We start from the raw sequence: 21,498 nt of genomic DNA, 5'->3' as shown, positions 1-21,498 counted from the left end.
TCTTTTATAAAAATGATTTGACTCACTTGATGTTTCTTGCCATCTTTCCTAAAGGAACTCCTTACAAAGCCTACACTGATGAACTCCAGACCTAAACTGGTGGAAAAAGTAGCTCCTCCTGTGGAAGGAGAGTTCATGCTTTCAAGGTTGAATGCCCAGCAGAAAATAATTTATAATTTTTCTTTGCTACTGTAGCAAGGTTTTTTTTGAGAAAAACCACTGTTTGAAAGTTTTTGATGTAGTACTAAGTTCCATCTCACCTTGTCGATACAGCAAACCCTTAAGAGTGAATACGTTGAGTTTTTTCACATAGCTGGTATATAAACAAAGTTTTAGTTTGCCAGATTTTTAATCAGATCTTAATTTTTTATTTTGTGTCAAAAACAAGCTTAGGATTTTCCCAGATATCATCTAAATACAAGATAATTAAGTTTAAAAATTATATCTTTTTATTTGCTCGAAATGTAGACTGAAGCCCTGAAAAGGCAAAAGCACACTTTCTGTCTCTGCCATAACTTCATCTGAAAACTCTTTAAGCCAAAGGCAGACAGCAAAACCAGGATGGTGATATTTAAAAATAAAGGCGGAGCTGACCCTTTAAGTAACGGTAACTCTGACAAAAGTCTACTGAAGGGATTATGGGGGTATCAGAGCTTCTAAATTCTAACTCATGTATGTCAGGGATTTGGGGGGAGGGGGAAAGGCATCAGACCAAATAAAGATCTGTGTTTAGGCAGACGGAATAAACCCAAGTAATCGGCTTAAGTTTAAACATTTGTTTCTAGCTAACAAGCTCAGTGCTACAAATTACTTTCTCTAAATGGGCTGACAATTCTTCCACTTAAATACTACCTGTCTTAAACTTGCCTTTGGAATTTGGCACAAATAAGGAGGTACTCGCCCTTATGTATTTCTTACTAATCTTAGTTTTTTCTGCACGGTCAAAGCTTGTGTATCAGCTGCCCTAAAAAGTCTGGGGGAAAAAGAGTAGAGAAAAATATCAGTTGTGCTTTAGGTGAGGTTTGGACTCAAGGCAAAGAATTACAATAACTTGAGTTACATTCATTGTATTGCAAGCCAAGAACTTGCCCTGGAAGCAAATTTCATTTCAGTCCAGCTGAAGTAAGGACAGCACTCCCCAAACTTTCTGATTTTAGTCTTCAAGAATGAAGTGATTTGAAGTCACTTGCCAGAATTCCTGAAAATAAGGGTGCTGTAATGCTTGATGGGCAGCAGTTCTCTAATTGTGGTCATATTTTATCATTGCATGCAGGAGAGAGAAACCTTTGGCAGTCAATTTGTGCACTAGAGGAGGTTTTCCTTTTCCTTTTTTTAAAGGAGAAGTCAAAACTAGAAATTCTTGACCTGTGTTAAGCAAGCTGAGGAAAAAATTATTCATGCATATTCAGAGAGGATTACAATTTACTGAAAAGAAAGAATTCATCAGATTTAGGTAATCATTTATTAGGGACAAGTAAGTAGTACTTAGGAAAAAGATGTTTTCTTTCCTAAAATGTTACATGATTGGCCTTAAAGATACTGTGGAAATAAAAGGCCAAATAAGACTGACATAGGCTCAGATTTTCTCTGGTCTGACTGTCTCTGGGTAGGATAGAAGACACTGCTCTTGGGTCAGCACGGAATGAGGTGTTTGTGGTGGTTCCCAGAGCAGAATTTGCACAGGGCTGTACAGTTCTGTTGTGGATATTTAAACAGTGAGATTAATAACTGTGGGAGTGCATACTTACTGCTTGAACTTCTTGAGAGTTGTTTTAGCAAGAGTGCCTATAATGTGGATTTTTGAAATTTGGTCCAGCTCATCAGATCCAAGAAAACTGCAAGGTAAGAGATGGTATTAGCACTAGAGAAGACACAGTTAAACTAGTTTAGTTGCATAGCTGCCTCTTTGATTAAAAAAAAAAAAAAATCATTTCTAAAGAAGATAACACATTAGAATTACTCATCTGTGGACAGTTTAATAATACCTACCAACAACTGATGGATAACGTGAGCAGCAGAGCAACACAACTGCAGGTTTGGATGGAAAGAGTAGTTTGGGGTTTTTAAACAGAAACTTGTAGCTGTAAACTCTCCTCCTTGGTTTGGGTAAAATATGTAAAGAAAACATCCCTCTTGGTGAAGGACAATGGATCTGGGATTTTGTTTGCTTCTAGTAAAGTGGCAGATCCCAGAAGACAATGAGGTTTCCTCATTTTAAGACAGCAAGTCAAGCAGTCCCTCTTGCTATGTATGCACATAGAAATACATATTTATCACACTCTATTCCTAACAAACAGGTTCTTTGCAAGCAGGAATACTGGAAAGATGGTAATTTGAACTGCATTCCTGAGGTTGATCCTCAGTTAATATAAAACTTGTATAGAGTCCTTGAAAACACTGTTATCATAACAGAGCAATCTGACTTTAGTCATGTCCACTACCATTCATTTCCTGTGCATGTTACTTTTTTCCTTGGGCTTATAATTTAAGAAACACTTCAGCAGCACCATATGACTTTTGAAAGCAAATCACTCGGCCCTCTTTGTAGACAGGGTAAACTTCTTTTTAACTGTTTGCAAATTCAATCAAACAGCTGGCTGCACACTACTCTGAATGTCTTCATAAAGCTTTGAGTTGAGAAAGGAGAGAAAAGATCTGATTCACGTTGTGCAGCTGTATCAAGACAAGCAGCTGGGAGTAGCTTGTGTGAACAAAAAAATGTGCTGTCTTTGAATGTAAAACTGTAACAGTGAAGAAGAACTGTGGAAGCCATGAAAGAGTGCAATCCAGGAATCATGATTTATAAGGAACAGAAAGAGGGAAACTAAGATTTGAAAGATCAGCATGGCTGAGTAAAAGACTAAAAGTTCTTACACAATGCTGTGTAAAGCATAAAGGCTTATGCAAACATTGAACAGCAACAACTGCATGATACACTGAAAACGAAACAATCCTGTCCATAACATCCTCTAGCTTGGCAAGACTATCTCTTTAATTTGGCAGTTTCCAATAAACATCCCTCATTTCTCTCTGAGCACACCTATAAGGTCTCTGAAAATGTGCAGTGGTTGCAAGAAGTGAAATTTTTTACGTTAAACTAAAATTACAAGGAAATATTTTTAAGGGTTTTTTTTTTTTTGCCCTAAGAAAACTTAGAGAGTTTGCAGTGTGTAATTTTCTTGCCAAACTTCAAAGCCCACCTGATTCAAAGTGAAATGAAACAACGTGGCATTTTTAAGGCTTTTGGTCCCAATTACTTTGCAAGAGTTCTGCCACATTTGGGATTTTTCTATTAACAGTTTTCTGGCCGAAGCAGAACTGTTTCTACAAGTTAGCAGGCAAAGCATAATGGTTGTCATTTAATGTGATGGTGATGGCAGCAGCTGCACTTGCCATGTGGAGGAGGAGGAAAGAAGCAAAGCAAATGTTATCACTCCTGGTTGCATATCATAGACAGCAGTGTGGGAGGAGAATAAAGAAGAACTGCTGCCGTTGCTAGGGTACAAAGATATTGGAGAAATACTCATGGTGGTTATTTTTCCTTTTTTCTTGAAGACTAGTGACAAATTTTTTGAGTAATAGTTTCATCATCACCAAAAAGTTTAAAGGAGTTTAATCTGGGTTTTCCTGAACTCTTCCTTCATCAGAATCTGATTTCAAAATATCCCAGCACACGAAGTCTTAAACAGCACCAGGGTCTTAAATGCACTATACTATAAATCAAAGTCATAAATCAGAGGGAGTGTATTCTCTAATCTCTGGTTTTGCAAAAACTATTAGTAAGTCAAAAAAGAGGGGAATATTTCATCACCAAGTGTATTAACTGCACTGAGAATAGTGATGCTCACGAGAGGAAATGAGCCATTCTATATACAGAGAAAAGCAGAAAAAGTAAAATTTTACTAAATATGAAGTCATTGGGGGAAAAAAAATGTTCAAAAATGTTATTTTCTTTGTAAATAAAATGGTTGTAATGTTGGTTGCACTATGTTCTCTTGAATATGCAACTGCTTTTATTACTAACCTGCCATAGGGTGAAGAGAGTGCCAGGCCAGACCAGATTACTGCCTCATGAACCCTGCAGATTAAGCACAGAAGAAGCTTCCACAAATCCATGGAAATGAAGATCATATTACCACGTGCCCTTAATTTATTTACTTTTGATTATCTTGAATAACAGTAAGAAAAGCCTTCCACTGAACACTGTACCTTATGATTTCACAGGAAACACAGCCAGCACTGCACATACCCATTTTGTAACTTTAGTGGCCATTTGCAAGCAAACATTCAGGTGTTCGGTACCAGCGTGGGGAGGCACATCCCACATGTGCCTGCTGAGAACAGATACCCCACAGGATCCAAAATCTCTCAACTTCAAGGTATTCTGCTACAAAAACAAGTAATGAATTTCAACAAACTACAAACAGAGAAATATTCAATCAAGTATTTTCCTTAAATGTGTGAAGCCATCATAAAAGAAATGACAGATTACTTTAAGAAGAAACTTTCCAAAATACCAGGAGTGTCAAAGCAGTAAATAGCAAGTAAATAGCTTTTAAATAGCAAGTAGCTCCAGGCTTGAAGGTAATCTCTGTCCCATAGTATGTGCATATACCATTCTGTACATCATTAAAAGAAAGACCTAAGAGTTAATTGAAGAGCATATGGACTATTACTGAAGGGAAGGCTGCTAAATAGGACATCTAGATTAAGTTATTAGAGTTCTTCTGTTCAGCAGTGATATAATAGGTGGCTTTGGCTTCTCCTGTACACTTCTGTGACTTAAAAGAAAAATTTACCTCCAGAAAATAAAGTTGCATAAGCTGAATTTAAAAAGCCTTGCTTTTCAAACTTTTAGCACCATAACCTTCTGAAACTGTCAGGAGAAATTATTCCAATGAAGAAATCTTCTGAAAGCCAATGTCTTCTCACTTTTGTATAACTTCCACTAAATGTAGGAATTGAATGTAGAAAGAAAGAACTGCAGAACTGAGCCCTACTACTTCTGTCTAGGTTAACACAAAGGAAAGTATATATTAATAGAGGATAAGAACAGGTTTTTAGATTGGAGGGAATACATGCAGGCTGTAATACACCTGAGTTATTTCAGGTTTTAGCTAGTAACAAGCTTGCTGGTTCATCCCCCAAGATCAGGAATACAGTATTAGAGGTAACTGTGTATATATTTTTTTTAAAACTGCACCTTTACTCATAAAGAAACATTACCTTCTCAGAGTTAAATATCCTCACATGAAATTAATTACCTTTATTATTTTTTCTGATTTCACATCTCTCTGAAATATCCTACTTCTGTACTAATATAAACATACCAGATAGAAGAATTCAGTAAAAAGACAAGCATTATCAGTGCTTCCAGTTATTTGTAAAAAAAAAAAATACTTAGAGAAATTAACAGTTTTTGCAAACTTATCAACAGCATAGTAAAAAAATTAGTTTTGCAACTGTGGTGAGACAACAGCGACAGGTATTGGAATGGGGAACAGGTAAGTCCAGGAAGGGGATGCCAGGCTTTCTGCTTCTGCTCCCACTAGGACTACCTGAGGATTGCAAGGGCCACCCTCTCTCAGGAGGGATTCCTGCCACAGGTCCTGGAGCTCCTTTGGGGTGCTGGCAGCAGCTCGGGCTGCCTGATGCCTTCCAGGGCTCTGCTGCAGGCAAAGATGCATCTGGGCAATGGCCTCTTCTCTCCCTGCAGGTGTCTGCTGCTGCCCCAGACAGTTCTATGTCTCTGCTTAGAAATACCCTGAACTAAATATATGCTACATGTGCTGTAAAGTTGTTGCTGAACCAGGTCTCTTACCTATGTGTGCATTCGAGATTTGCATAACTGGTACATGTTGTTCTTAATTTTTTTTCAGGCAATGGCTTTCTCCTTCCTAGAATAAAATTTCAAGTTGTATAAGTCCTTTTTAGTAAAGAACAGAATACAAATATCCTACTCTTCAGCTTCCACAGATGCACTGATATCACCTTTTTCGATTATACTGTTTCTGTCATTTATAGCTAGCTTTGTAATCCATTTTCCACTCAACCTCAGACATAATTTAGATTTCAGTGTGCACCAGAATAGCTCAGTTAACAACTGTCAATTCAAGAGTCTGTAAGCTGCCTTAGTTTTTACTGCATGTATTTATTGCAGTATCTGTTCCCCCAAGTTCCATCAGAACTGCAATATTTCACTTCTGAACATCTAATTTCCTCTCTACACAAAGCAATTGTCCTTAAGGTTCAAGATTCATATCAATCACCTCAAGTTACTGCAGTGCTTAAATGACTGTGATTCACATTTGAATTGCAAATTAAAGGTTAACCAATGTAGTTTAGCTTGCTGTTGCTGTTAGGTAATAATTACAGTTATAAAATTTATCTATTTTTCAGAGCCATTCAGTAACTGCTCAGCTTTTTTCTTTTATAGGCTCCAAAGGCCTTTTAATCTTGCTGTAATGCCTTTATGTAACACTGCAATGCCATCAAGGGAGGCAGAAATGATCACATTTTTGAAAAACAAAGCAGGTACTGATCTGCCTGATGACAGTAGTATGAGTAATTGGCTGGGGAGGAGGAGGGAGATTATCAGGACAGTAACTCATTGAGGCCACCAGTCCTAGCAGCCAGCGGGACTTGTGTTCCCAACTGATTACAGGGCTCCTCCAGGCAGCCACATAATCCACTGAGCAGGATTAGATCACAAAGCACTTCGAACACAGCACCACTTACACTGGGAATTGTAGTGGTAGTGCCCCCGTGGAGATAAATGGTGCTTTAAACGTCAGGATTTTTGTCATTTATAATAGAAAAGATTTTATAAAATGCTGCTACTCAAATCAATTGGGATTATTATTAGTATTTAAGAAATCAGGCCTTCATAAAAACAAGTCATGCTCAATTGCTTTTTCATTACAGTTCACTAGTAGAATCTGGAGCAGGTGCTCCTCCACTTCCAAATTTATCGTTAGAGAAACCCTATTTGGCAGTAATGGTGAAGTGAATCCTAAGGTAGTGGCACTTGAGTCTTCTGTCATTTCACTTGAGGCATCCCCCACACCTCTCTCTGAGACATACTTTTTACGTTGCTTTAAATGACCAAACTGCTCTTGATTAAACAAAGGGCAAGACTCTTTTTCAGTTATTAAATGACTTGTGATTCCACTGTAAATTAACAGCAAGAGAATTATGACTTCATGTAAAGACAAATAGCCTTGTCTTGGTTGAAGTAACATGGATCTCTTGGTTTATAAAGGAAAAACCCAAAAGTATCAACTTTCCACATTAGTAGCATTACAGTGACCCGTTCTCCTAATTACACAAGTGTCTCCATACACCTTGTTAAATTAAAAATTCATTTTCAGTCAACCCCTGCTTCAAGTTTTTCTTCATTACAAAATATTGTACAAACCATGCTTGCCTCTAAATCTTTCTAATGTAAAGATTTTTTAAATTGTTCTGCACCTACATTAAACCTGATTTTGCAAGGCAGAGCAGTCAGGAAATGACATGCATTCCTGTTACTGCAGAAACTTCCCAAAGACCACAATTCCTCTGAAATGTAACTACTTTTGTACCCTCTGCAAATGGTTTTGTGACAGAGCATCGCTAATGAACAATTTAATTGTTCTACAAATTAGTAATGCTAATCACACTGCTGAAAATTCTAAAGGAGCTCCTTCTACTTGCCATTGCTGTGTAAAGATCCTCAGTCAGTAAGGCTGGGAAATAAGATTTCTGGCTCAGAAATAAGATTATTTTTCCAGATTAATTACGTACCTGGACCCTTTGCTGTATTTATTGTTGTTACATTTCTTGACTTTGCAACAAGCCACAACTAGAGTTGTTTGGGGAGAAAATGGATAAAAAACTATTTCTGCCCCATAGGAAATTGTGGTAAATGAAAATTTACTTTTAAACTCCAAAATTAATTTCTTAAAAATGCACTATACCTGAGACAGATTAAATGCTTGCATACTTCAGAATATCAAAATACTTTTTTGGGTATTTATTATAATCTCCATAGGAATCTGTTGTTCATTTTCCTGTTTTATTCTATGATTTGACAAGCTCCACCCCATGTGCTACCACCCCATACAACATGAAAAAAAGACACTGTATCACGGGAAACGCAGTCCAGACACAAAACCAGGATATAAAGAAATTCAGGTAGACCCAGATTAATGTTCAGATAACCCCTAACTGCAGCATTTCAGATTACTATTGAACATAGATTTCATTTTTAACTGATTCACCGTGCCATAGAAATGGAGGTTATTAAAACTAAGTGGTAGGAAGATAATCTTCTTATGGAAAACCTGACTTTGATAAAAACTGTATTTAAAAAAAAAAACACAACAAACCAAAACCAGAACGTACTGAAACTATGATTCTAATTTTCATCTGAATACAATGCTTGATATAGCAGGCTTTTTCACATGAAAAGGAGAGAAACACTGAGAAATGTAACCAAATGAATGCAAGTACTCTGTTGTAAAAAAAAATAAAGGCAGTTAAAGAACAAACTTAAACATTCTGATTTTTCATAAATGAAGTACAGTATCTTTCCTGGAAGGAGAAGATGCAGGATTGTTTTTAATAAATATGGAATTACTCTGACTTCTCAGGCTAACAAATCTATCCTGTAAAAACAAAATGTCTAATTAAAACCAGCAAACACTAATGTCTCCTTCAGTCATCAGCAAACAACTGTATTCTAATCTCACATTCTTATGTAGGTCAGAGAGTTACTCCTTTTGTTAGAGACCTGAAGGCTCAGTGTCACAAATGTCATGTTCGGGAGCAAGTCTTTGTTCTGTCACACTGAATGACAGTTGCATGCTCAGTTATTTAAAATAATCTCCCAATTGTTAAGACATTACAAATTCTTAATTAGTCATTTAAAAAAATCCTCTTCTGATAATGAATTGTAAGTATATGCCCCTTCATTTGCTGTAACTTTATCTGTTAGTGTTTATACAAGATTTGGTTTTAAATCAGATTTTGTTCCAAACTTTTTTGTAGGAACTCTTCCTTAAGCTTTGTGGTCTCTGACACGCTTCCACAAACAGCTCCAGAATTTTTAAATAACGGTAGTTTCAGGGAACAATGTTATTTTATAAAGAAAACTTGGTAAAAGGCATTTTTACCAGATATAAAAACTGAAAATCATTATTCATTGGTTCAATAGTTTTGAAACAAATGGGAATAATTTTCTTATTACCTCACTGCAGTCCTGCCCTAACAAATCACAGAATCACAGAATATGCAAAGTTGGAAGAGACCCACAAGAACCTGTTTAAGCTTTATTTTTTGTTACATAAAGCAATTATTTTCTCTTTTGCAGTCAAGGTTGTTTGACTGTAGAACAGATGGCTATGGACCTGATGAGAAACCTGCATTCATGCCTCAAACAAGTGGGTATATTCCACTGACAAGAGCTAAAGGGAAAAGCAGTACAGCACAAAATTTCCCTGTGAGTTTTATAATCTGTAACAGTGAACAACCAATTGAAACATAATTAATTCCACTTTGGGATCTACACAAGGAGAATTTGTGTGCTTCTTAAGCATATGCTACATACCTTTTATCAGCTCATAAATATCCATGTCCATAAATTCACATAGCCAGCGTTTCTATCACTGCAGAAACAAGTAAGGAGACTTTAACCTAGAAATAAAACTTACACGTTGATTTGTACACAGCATAGAAAAAAGTACTTAGTTTAACCGGTATTAAAATGGACATTTTCATTTTTAATTGATCCTGTCTCACAGAAGTTTTTAAACTTAAGTCTGAGGTATCATCGTTTTAGTTTATACTATTTGAAGTGTCCACTGCAGAAGTTAACTGATTTACTCAAGAAAGATGTCTTCTGGGCATATCACCCTGTCCAGGAACAAGAAATTTCCGGTAAATTAACTGATACAGTTTTACAATAAAAGGCAGGAAAGCCATTACAGCCAATATGTGAAGATACTTTCTAGTTAGATCACCAGTAGCGTTCTATTGCATGGAAGTGAGTATCTGACTGGAATCACTGTTTTGCTGACAACAGCAATTTTAAGTATGATCATGATATAATATATCTGACACTTTATTTTCCATTTCACTGCCCTGCAGAGGCAGACAGCCTTAGGTCTTCAGTTTTCCCTGTAAGATAATTGCATTACAGCACATCTGCCCTGCAATGCTGTGTTAACCCAGGCAGTAAAAGGTGGGGGTACAATCTGCAGTTCAGCTCAGACAGCAGGAGCTCTGTGAGCTGGCTGGCCAGCTGGGTTACACTTGGGTAACAACACAGCAGCTGAGACTGAGAATTCCAGAAAGCCAAGCTGCTGACACCATTACCAGCTGCCCATGCGTTTGTAGGAAACAGGCCTGTCATTAACAGTGTAGCACCCGAGCCTTGAGCAGAGGAATAAGACACCCTGAAGGGCAATGTAACATATTTTAGAGCAGTTGACAAGTTTTGTGTCAAGTATTTGAATAATGAAGGCTATGTCTGCTGTTGCAAAGCAATGGAGAGTAAATGCTGTCATAAAACGTGATCACTCTGGGAGACAGAACATGTCCCCAGAAGACACTGAAGTGCCTAATGAGCATAAGGAACCCAACTTCATCACTGACTGATCTCTTTCCAAGTGCACAGCTCAGCTGCTGTCTCACTCTGAGATCTAAACTTTTACTACTTGCAAAGGGGTTTCTGTAAAGTTACCTGTGAAATGACAGTGCCAAATAGTTTCCCTTGATCCCTAGTTCAAACTGACAAGTCAAACCAAGATCCTTGAAGCACCAGAGCCTATTCCAGCAGATAAGCTCTGACTGTGCCTAACCAAGACACTGTCCCAGTAGCCATGATGTGCAGTGAAAGCAGTAAACTGGATATGGAACATGGGTTGAAATCACCAGCAAGTAGTACATAGTATGAGATGAAATTTAACTATGCTTAACATATATACAGTCTGTAATTTTAATACTGATGTTAAAATATTTTCTGTCTGCTGCAAAAGAGACAGAGAAAGTGAGAGCTACACCAGACTTTCTTAACAAAGGCAGGGATGTAGACTTCAGAATTTGAGAAATGTATTGTTTTTTCTTTTCTGTTTAAATAAAAAGCTGGTTAAGTGTCTACAGGTTGTCTCTAGACCCAAAAGTTACTGGATATTGTTCAAATAAAGGAATAAGGAAGAAAGAAATGAATGCATCATACTTACAAAACAACTTCATGTAAGCATAAAGATAGTAGGATGTGGACTCGGCCTCCTTACTGCTTGTATCTCTCTCAGATTATTCCCTTGTTTCATACTGAAGTTGAATTGAAAATTCTGACTTGGAGTCAGGGATTGGATTATAATTGTCTTGGTTCCTTGCCAGGAGACTGTCAGAACCTACTCCACTCTACTCTGTCACTGAACTTTCAAATGCAGGACCTGACAAATGGTTTGCCTGCTGTTTCTTTACTGAGCAAATCAGTAATTAGTAAATGGCTTTAATCCTTCTTGTAGCCTGGAGTAGCTGGACTTACCCAAACAAGAAATGTAGTAATGTACTGTGCTCCAACACCAGTTACCACGCCAAGGAGCTACCTGGCAGGAATTTTGTGTTGCATAATAGTATGTATGATATTGTTTCCTCTGTGCTGGTGCAGCATACATTCCAAACATTGCTCAGCATGACGCCTTGCCAAATGTAACATTTAAAATTAAACTCTTACATGAAAAACATACATTATTCAACTACTGTGTAATTATTTTTTTACCCTCCTGGGCCTTAAAAAACAAACAAAAAAAACATGCTACAGAAGCACTGTGGAGGATACAGGAAATAAAGAGCTTTGCACACTGTTGAATGGATCAGAGCAGGACACGTTTGCCTTTGCACAGTCAGACTTAAAGCGAAACACAAAAACAAAATTTTCCACTTTGAAGTGAGGAGAAATACCTTTTATGGGCATGTTCAGCTTAAAACACTGTTATCTTTGCTAAAAGAGTTCACTTCATCAAAAGAATCTGTCAGTCAATTTATCAAAGGGCTAAAGGCCTAAAAGATGTTTTAGATAGCTACATGAAAGAGTCTGCTTGTTGAGCCCCACCACTAAGTTGTACACATCTGCCCTTGATAAAGTTAAGGAGATGGTTTAAATACTGTTTTGATCATAAATTGGACAATTCTGTCAGTTGTAGGAAACATATAAATGGACCAACGGATCTCTAACAACACAACAGAGAATCAGAAGCCACATCACTTGAAGATATTTGAGTCCTCTTCTTTTTTTTAACATACAATCTTTGAAGCTCTGAGTTACATTGTGAAATCTCACCTAAGAGCGAAATGTCCCATTTAACTTTGTACAAATGAGTCATTCCCAGTGATTTCACTAGGAACTCACTATATTTAACTGAGAATACAAAGTCAATAACCCAAGAGGCACTTCCAACAATCCTGGCTCACTGGGGAGGTCCCATATGACTGGAAGTTGGCAAATATCACCCCAATCCATAAAAAAGGCTGCAAGGCTGACCCTGGTAACTACAGGCCTGTCAGCCTGACCTCGGTGCCTGGCAGAGTTATGGAGCAGATCATCCTGTGTGAAATCACACAGCAGCTACAGGATGGACAAGGGATCAGACCCAGCCAACATGGGTTTAGGAAGGGCAGATCCTGTTTGACCAACCTGATCTCCTTTTACGATCAGGTGACCCACCTGGTGGATGAGGGAAAGGCTGTGGATGTGGTCTATCTGGACTTCAGCAAAGCCTTTGACACTGTCTCCCATAGCATACTCCTGGAAAAGCTGGCAGCCCACGGCTTGGACAGGGGCACTCTGTGCTGGGTCAGGAACTGGCTCAAGGGCCGGGCCCAGAGAGTGCTGGTGAACGGAGCTGCATCCAATTGGCGACCGGTCACCAGTGGTGTTCCCCAGGGGTCAGTGCTGGGCCCAGTCCTTTTTAACATCTTTATCGATGATTTAGATGAGGGGATTGAGTCCATCATCAGCAAATTTGCTGATGACACCAAATTGGGAGGGAGTGTCGACCTGCCGGAAGGCAGGAGGGCTCTGCAGAGGGATCTGGATAGACTGGAGAGATGGGCTGACTCCAATGGAATGAAGTTCAACAAGGCCAAGTGCCGGGTCCTGCACTTTGGCCACAACAACCCCCTGCAGCGCTACAGGCTGGGCACAGAGTGGCTGGAGAGCAGCCAGGCAGAAAGGGACCTGGGGGTGCTGATCGACAGGAGGCTGAACATGAGCCAGCAGTGTGCTCAGGTGGCCAAGAAGGCCAATGGCATCCTGGCCTGCATCAAGAACAGTGTGGCCAGCAGGAGCAGGGAAGTGATCCTTCCCCTGTACTCTGCATTGCTGAGGCCACACCTGGAGTATTGTGTTCAGCTCTGGGCCCCTCAGTTCAGGAAGGATATTGAGGTGCTGGAGCGGGTCCAAAGAAGAGCAACGAGGCTGGTGAAGGGACTGGAGCACAAGTCCTATGAGGAGAGGCTGAGAGAGCTGGGGTTGTTCAGTCTGGAGAAGAGAAGGCTTAGAGGCGACCTCATCACTCTCTTCAACTACCTGAAGGGAGGTTATAGCCAGGTGGGGGTTGGTCTCTTCTCCCAGGCAACCAACAATAGGACAAGGGGACATGGGCTCAAGCTCTGCCAGGGGAGGTTTAGGTTAGATGTTAGGAAGAAATTCTTTACAGAGAGGGTTATCAGGCATTGGAACGGCCTACCCAGAGAGGTGGTGGATTCACCATCCCTGGAGGTTTTTAAAAAGAGATTGGACGTGGCCCTTAGTGCCATGATATAGTAATTGGAGTTGGATCAGGGGTTGGACTTGATGATCTTGGAGGTCTTTTCCAACCCAATCTATACTATGATACTATGATACTATGGTTGGCACTTACATACTTGGAGGAGAATGTCAAGTCTATGTCTACACCCAGCCCTCTCCTCTATTTTCCTAACTGATAAAGAAGCACCTATTTTGTGACCATATAATGTCTAGTTGATGGATGTAATTAAATATAAATGCAAATATGATGTAGAACTAATGCTATACATGGACTAAGGACAAATACCTTCATTAAAACAGTATTTAAATAAGCCTGAAAAAAGCATTCTCCGGGGAGAGGACTGACACATTTCCTCCTCTGATTATTATTTACGGTTAAAAGAAAAACAGGACAAGTCCATTCAGTGCATTTGGCAAGGCAGAAATCAACTGTTTAGTCCACATTCATCTTATTTTACCCTTGAACCAGTGGCCAGGAAGCATTTAATGCAGTGGATGACATCAACTGGAGCACTCAAGGAAATAACCCCCCAGTGCCAAATGGGAAGGCCCTGCCCAATCAGCAGCAGAGTTCCCTTCCTGTACCACATGCAAACCTTTTTAAACCATGGCATTCAAAAAACTTCACTTAGTCTTAATTCTGTATTTCCCCACCAAATTTAAGTAAGATTTCCAGAGAATTTCTATGATTAATTATGCATACCTTTCAAAATGTTGCTTCATGTGTTTACATGCATAGTACTTTCCATTCCTAAGACTCAGTGTCTGCAGGACATCAGAAAATGCTCCCTCTCCTATCTTACCAACTGGTATCCTAAAAACAAAAATACACTGTTATAATGACTGTATAACAATTCTTCATTGATTTGTTAAATGCTGACTAATGGAAAACTTAAATAAAAGTTGGGGGTTTTTTTGTGAACACATAAGCTATTTGAGAGAAAATATAATGAAAAACAGCAAATGAAGTTTTGCTGCCCGTATTACAGAAATCTATTTTCCTGAAAGTAAAATACAGTAATTCTTAGACAATGAACTACCACCTTCTTGCTCAGAGACATGATTCCTCTGCAGGCAGCCCTTCCCACCTTTTTTCTGATGTAGCACATTAGCAGCTCATATCTGAATTTATTCTTTGCTTCTCTCACAAAAAACCCTCCAAAATCTCCAAACCTTTATTTATACTGTACTGAAAACATAAAAGTATTTTGGAAAGCAAGTGTATCATGGAATCATTATTCTAACACAGGGGTTATTTGTTGGTTTGGGGTTTTTTTTGGGGGGGGTGTTGTTTGGTTTTGATTTTGCTTTTTTTCTTTTTTAAGCAAAGCAGTTTCTGACTTTAAAGCTTTATTCCCATATTAAATTCAGATATGAGTTTTGCACTAAAATGAAGTGCTCCAAACACAAGGATGTGAAAACTCAGGCAATTCTAATTCTGCAGAAGTTTAAAAGATGAAGCATGTAAGATAAGAGTTATGAAGAAAGCTTTATTTATATTAATTTTTCAGTCTTCTAATTTCTATCAGAATTGACATTTCTTTTCTTTCCTCCTTTATTCTCCTTCAACTTTGTGATTAACTGTTCCTCACCAATCCCAGTGCCTGGTTACCTTCACCCACTTCATCCTCCTATTTCCTTTTATTTTTAGCATCTATAGATTCTATCCTTGATAATTTTTTCAGTCATTTCACCTGAGCAAAACCTAATTCTTGGTTAGCTTTATGCTGCCGTTGCTTTTGACATGGGCTTATTATTTAAGGAAGATCCAAACCCAGTCATTTTGAGGGAGGCAGGGCAGGAAAACTTCTTTTATCACATTCAGCCCTTTATGGGTGTCAGAATAACTGTGGGAGTCTCAAGCTCTGTCGACAGCAGCACATTCAGTGTAGCTGCCTGTGTTACTTACTGTGACAACAGTCCCTGGCAGGGATCTGTCCTGTGAGAACCAACACTCTGTGAGGCACCTTCCTTGCCTGGTGTGAGGACCTTCTAAGGTCAGTTCTTGAGCAGTTTCTGTCCTACTGCTTTGTTTTGGAAGAGAAGAGAATTTGCTAGTAGAGATGGGGGCCATTTCGTGCCAGTTGCTCTCTGTGTCCAAGATTTCCAGATATGTTTAATTTACAAGTATAAACACAGCCTCACAGTAGAGAAAGCCTGCCAAGAAATTTTTCAGAGGGAAAAGTTACTTAGGGAGGGGCATTCTAACACTGTCTTCCAACTAACAATCAATTTGTGTTGTCTTCATCTCTTTTCTGCTCTTCAGCTTTCACACTTACTCCCTGTTAAAAAAAAACCAAACTGCAACGAAACAACAATAAAGTGTTTCGTTTCCTTATGAGCCAAATGCTTATATTTTAATTTAGCAGAAACTTTCCCCTTGTAAACCCTCCCTCTTTCTCCAATACAGTTGCAGCACTTCTGTGAAATTGTTGGTTGCTCTTCTCATTTTTATCATCTGCTGCTTTGGTTTTCTGATCACTGTCCGTCCTGCTGCATCAGAAACTAACTAATTAGGCCACCTAAATTTGAAAAATTGGAAAATGCAGCATAGTTTAAAATCACTCATACCTTCTAATACACTCTATACAGACAATGTACATGCAGAACTACTTTAAAAGCAGAAACAGAATTTGAAAATCATTATGGGTAAAGGAGGCAATTTCTAACAGAGACTCCAAAACAGAGAGGGCACCATGGGACTGTTTAATTCCTGTGGTTGTTATTTGATAACTGGACTGAGGAAATAACACCCCTTGTCAGCAGAAATCACACATTGCACCGTGTTTTCCACCCTCACTGTAAGTTTTCACTTCCTATCTAAATTGCTAAATATAAAATGGAGATCATAAATTCAGAATATTTAAACCCCACTCTTACAGAATTCCAAAGAGAAATTGTCAGTGGATTTTTTTGGTAGCAACTTATACTCCAACCAGTTAGAAACACAATGACTATACTTGATCATATACTGTCAGAGCCACCCCTGTGACAAAAAATACCCAGGGCAGACACTAAATAAGTTAACTATTTGTTGACCTACTCTTTTATTATAATAAATGGCAATCCCATATTTTTCTTTTCTCAAATGGAAGTAATTGATTCTCTGGCATTAAAAAAAAAAAATCATATGACCTGAAAATAAGATCTTAATATCTATGGCATACCAGCCATAGTGTTAATGAACCAAAGTACTTAGGCAGGGAAAGCATTATTGTACACATTTCTTGAAAATATCTTCATATGTATAAAGAAGTCACATAGCATATGTTTATATAATTTGGGATTGTTTGTATTTTCTTCTATACATGTATTTTACTCCTACAAGAGAAGTCCAGATGACAGGGGAGGGCTCAAAACAATTTGATCTCTTTTAATTTTAAATTGAAGAATTCCAGTAGTGCAAGAAGAGCTAATCCTTTACACACTTTAAAATATTCCTACAGCACTGAAGGTGTTTTTCATGTAAGCATATGAAGCTTGTTACAAAAATTTTTTACAACAGAGTGCTCTGTAGACAAACACTCCACACATAACAAACAACTGAGCCTTCAGAGAGAGCCACCCAGAGAAAAGAATGACAGCAAAGACCTGAATACTTTCAATTAATTGAACAACGTGCAGAATAAGGAATGAAAACAGTGTTATTTGACATGTCTCTTTGAAGCATAAAATCAACATGTAAGCTCTGAACAATCAGCAGCTGAAAGAAAATCAGGCATTGTAAGAATAAGAGCACAGGAGTTCATATGGAATGAGATGAAATAAAATTTAGACTAACAATTTATTACAAAATTTGATTTTGCATCCACAAGCCAAGGTTTCTGGATATTCCTAAAAATCCACTTCAGCACCATCCTGATCCTTTGAGAGTGACCAGGCAGCAACAAAACCCCACCAAAACAACAGACTTCAAACACACCCTGAACAAGAACAGCCAGGTCACAGCCCAGCAATTGTAAGCTATGAAACTTAGTACAGCTACAAAACAAAACTTATTACCAGTTAGATTACCTGAATTTATGGTACTCAGAGATGAAGAGGGACAGAAAGGTTAAAAATTTTAAGACTGAAGGCTTCTAGGATGAAATCAAAAGAAGTGTTTTAATTACACTTGCACAGAACATTGAATGAAGGAGACCTGATCACTGGTTAGCAGTTCTTTCATGCCATCTGTAACAGACATTATCTAACCTCTCCCTTCCCTCCCTTCTGTTTCAGCACACACAGATGCTCAGGCTTGGAATCGTTAGTGGAAAGGGAAATAAAGGTTAGGAAGAACAAGTCGTAGCAATGTGAACTCGTCTAACACCAAAAAAGTGGCCATGAATTATTCAACAAAATAACAGTTTCATGTGCGAGAGGCTACAGAACCTAGGAAATAAGGAACAGTCTAAAATAACATTATGGGCAAGTGATGGAATTCAAAGACAACACCACTGTAACTAGAGAGCATGGAAGATTAATCATCATTTGGAATTAAAAAATCCAATACAAAATGACAGAAAAGACAGCACTACAACAGTCAAAACAGGATGTTATAAAAATCTAAAGCAGACACTTTGTTACAAAGATGCCAAGATGCTGAGGAAGAAAAAGCCATGATGTTTAAGTATGACACTGATGCACCTGGGAAGGGAGAAGCATCCAAAGAAGTTTAAAAAGGTGCAAGAAATTGAGCTTCAGTCACAGCCACAAGGCCATGGCACGTAATTATTGCACTCAGAGACACGCCAGATGTGCAAGGTGTGACACAGGATGATGTGAAGAAGGATGCTAAGAGATGGAAGGAAAGACGTGTAGAACAAGGAAAACTTAGCAATTCCCGAGAAAGCACTTGGAGGGATCAGCAGACAGACAGGGCGATGCTCCACAGCAGTGGGACAAAGATCTATTCGCACCCTGTCATGGGACGCAGAGGGACCAGCGTTGGCAAGTGAGATCCAGGAGCTGCCCACGGGCTGTGGGGACGGCGTTCCCAGGGCCCACAGGAACACCTACGGCCTCCTCAGCGCGGGTGCTCCCCGGGGCTGCGGCCCCCTCGGTGACCACTGGACCCCCCCAGAGGCGCCAGGCCCCCGCCACCCCTCAGGAAGGGCCCGCGGCTTTCCCTCGCGCCCCCTTACTGCGCATCCCGCGCCGTCCCGCAGGTCCCAGGCCGGGCGGGCGAGCAGCCGCTCCCGCCCGGGCCCCGCTGCCAGCGCTACCCCTCAGGCCGCCATGTTGTGTTCCCGTCGCCCCGGCAACCGCGCACGCGCCGGCCCCGCGCCCCGGCCCGCTGCACACGGCACGCCGGGGGGCGCGCACGCGCAGTACGCCCCCTTGCCTCGCCCGTGCCCGGCAGGTGAGGCGCGTTTGGGAACGGTTGTGTTTGGCTTGGTCTGTTGTTTTAAGGGAAAGGGGAGGCAATCCCAAAGTGAGCCGGCTGGCTGGACGAGAGCCACCAGGATGAGCAGTAACTGGGGGAAAGGTAATTCACGTAGTGCGAGGTCGCAACCCATTGACCACGTACCCAAAACGGACCCCAGACTCAAATGGAAGGAAGAATGCGCCTGCCGACTAATTAGCGCGAGAAGCGAGAGATATAACTAGCAAATAAGGGTTTGAGTACTCATTAATAGAAAAGCTGTGTAATTTGTAACTAGTGAATGCCGATGCCTTTGTTTGTTAAAATGTATAACTAGCGTAAAGTTTTGATGATCAGTGAGCTAGAGTTTTGTGGGTTACTACCCAGTCCCCTACTTCGCTCAAACTGGAATAAAAAAAAACCAGAAAACCCTCGCCCCGGTGAATTGTCGCCGCGTTGTGCGTGAATTGAGCTGCGTTCGGGACAACACCACGGGGCGGAATTCCCGGGGACAGCGAGGGGTTTAAGGAGGGCAGCCCTGGGACCGTCGGATTAGTGCTCCATAAATCCAGCGGCTCAGGTTCATCCCCGGTGATGGGCTGATCCCTGGCGGATCCCGCGCGCCATTGCGATGCAGGGATATGCCAGGATGGGATGGGAGGAGCAGCCTGGAGAGGAGCCCGGAGACCACGGTCCGACCTATAGTGAACCAGCCACAAAAAACCGCTGCATTTCGGAGCGGTGTGTCGTCGCCTCCCGCCCCGTTGTCCTCACCCCCTCGGTGTTTGCCAAAACAGACATCGTGTGTTTTAACGTAGACTTCAAAGGTGAGCAGAAAAGTTATGTTGTAAATGCTGCGTGCGTAGTAAAAATCAAAATACTAGGAAAATCGTTTGTCCGTGCAAGCTAACAGTGCGTTAAACTTCAGAAGAGTAAATGCTTTTTTTTAAAAAAAAGGTTCAGATATTTTAATTAAATGAAACTGGAATCATATCCTAGAAAACGTGGAGAAGTATTAGTCTATAGACTTAGAGGTGAAGTTGCCCCATGATCGCGTGTTATTACCTCCCAGGCGCTGCATCTCCATAGGAGGAGCGCAGACTGCTTTGTGGTTTGGCCGAAGAGTTTAGCGTGTTCCCGCTTGCGCGGGCCCAGCTGCGGCGCTCCTGGGGGCGAGGAGGTTCCTCGTCCCGGCTGTTGTCTTCACTGTGGGTTGGTAGGGCGAACATGCCCTTATGTACCGCAGGGGCGACCGTTGTCGTCGAGTGGCCGGTTAGCTCAGTTGGTTAGAGCGTGGTGCTAATAACGCCAAGGTCGCGGGTTCGATCCCCGTACGGGCCAACCAATACTTTTCTTTTTTTCCCGTCTCCCCAGATTGTCCCAGCAACTCCCTCCCACCTGCCGCACACACATTTCTCCTGAGACGCTCGGTGTGACCTCTACACAAGGGCACGGCCGCGGGGCGGGGTGTGTGTACGTGGGTCGAGCACCCGGGGAGGCTGCAGTGCTGCCCATGCTCCTGCGGCAGATGGAGCCCGCCCGGCCCGGGCACAGCGTCCATTTCTGTTTCTGCGCGGGCGGCTGCGGCGTGCTCGGGTCACCCCTTCGGGCGCGTTTTCCACCGTGCGGGTTCCGCTTCACGCACTCCCTGCAACCTGGTCACTTGTCTTGCTGCCGAAACCCTGTCCGGTAAGAGCGACTGCCGGAGCATAGAATTACCGAATGGGTCAGGTTGGAAGGGACCACAGTGGGAGACCTAGTCCCACCTCCCTGCTTAAGCAGGGTTAATTCTGCACGTGGCACAAGACTGTGTCCAGATGGTTCTTGAATATCTCCAGTGAAGGAGACTCCACACTCTCTCTGGTCAACCTGTTCCAGTGCTCGGTCACTGCACAGTAAAGTTCTTCCTCGTGTTCAGGTGGAACTTCCCGTGCACCAGATTCTGCCCGCTGCCTCTTGTGCTATTGCTCGGCACCACCAAGCAGAGCCCGGCTCCGTCCTCCTCGCCCCCCTTTAGATATTTATACTCATTAATGAGGTCCCCTTTCAGTCGCCTCTTCTCGAGGCTGGACAGGCTCAGCTCCCTCAGCCTTTTCTTGTGACAGAGATGCTCCAGTCCCCCAGTCGTCCCCGTTGCCGTCTGCTGGACCCGCTCCAGCAGGTCCCTGTCCCTCTTGCACTGACACTCGGTACAGACCGCACCTGGAGCGCGGGGAAGCGCAACTCGCGCTAACTCCACCTCCGGGGCCGGGCGCTGCAGGCGCACCTCCGCCGGGTTTTGCCCGCGCGAGCCGCCGTCGGCTCCGGGCGGCCCCGCCCCGGGGGGGGCGCGGCGGGCGCTGCCGGGGGCGCC

The 21,498-nt window shown here is 41.3% G+C and overlaps 2 protein-coding genes and 1 non-coding gene across 3 annotated transcripts in view; 2 read left to right on the top strand and 1 right to left on the bottom strand.

Annotated features, from left to right (window-relative positions):
* Positions 1-457: 457 nt before the first annotated feature.
* On the bottom strand, positions 458-20,374 carry MOK (MOK protein kinase). The gene is given in 7 exon segments (XM_027637919.1): positions 458-973; positions 1,749-1,835; positions 4,025-4,078; positions 14,502-14,612; positions 18,925-19,001; positions 19,541-19,550; positions 20,211-20,374. Coding segments are annotated over 7 exon segments (660 nt in total). The 3' UTR covers positions 458-816.
* Positions 19,164-21,498, top strand: part of ZNF839 (zinc finger protein 839) — a 13,956-nt gene continuing 11,621 nt past the window's right edge. Inside the window, exon 1 of the mRNA XM_027638255.1 lies at positions 19,164-19,268. The gene's annotated coding sequence lies outside the window, so the exon portion shown is untranslated. The remainder of the gene's footprint in view (positions 19,269-21,498) is intronic.
* TRNAI-AAU lies at positions 20,413-20,486 on the top strand. Its single transcript has one exon. It is a non-coding gene; the product is annotated as a tRNA-Ile (tRNA).

The sequence above is a fragment of the Corapipo altera genome, unplaced genomic scaffold (assembly GCF_003945725.1).
Source record: "Corapipo altera isolate COAL_440 unplaced genomic scaffold, ASM394572v1 23, whole genome shotgun sequence".
Classification (NCBI taxonomy): Eukaryota; Metazoa; Chordata; class Aves; order Passeriformes; family Pipridae; genus Corapipo; species Corapipo altera.
This window is presented reverse-complemented; position numbering and strand designations above follow the sequence as displayed.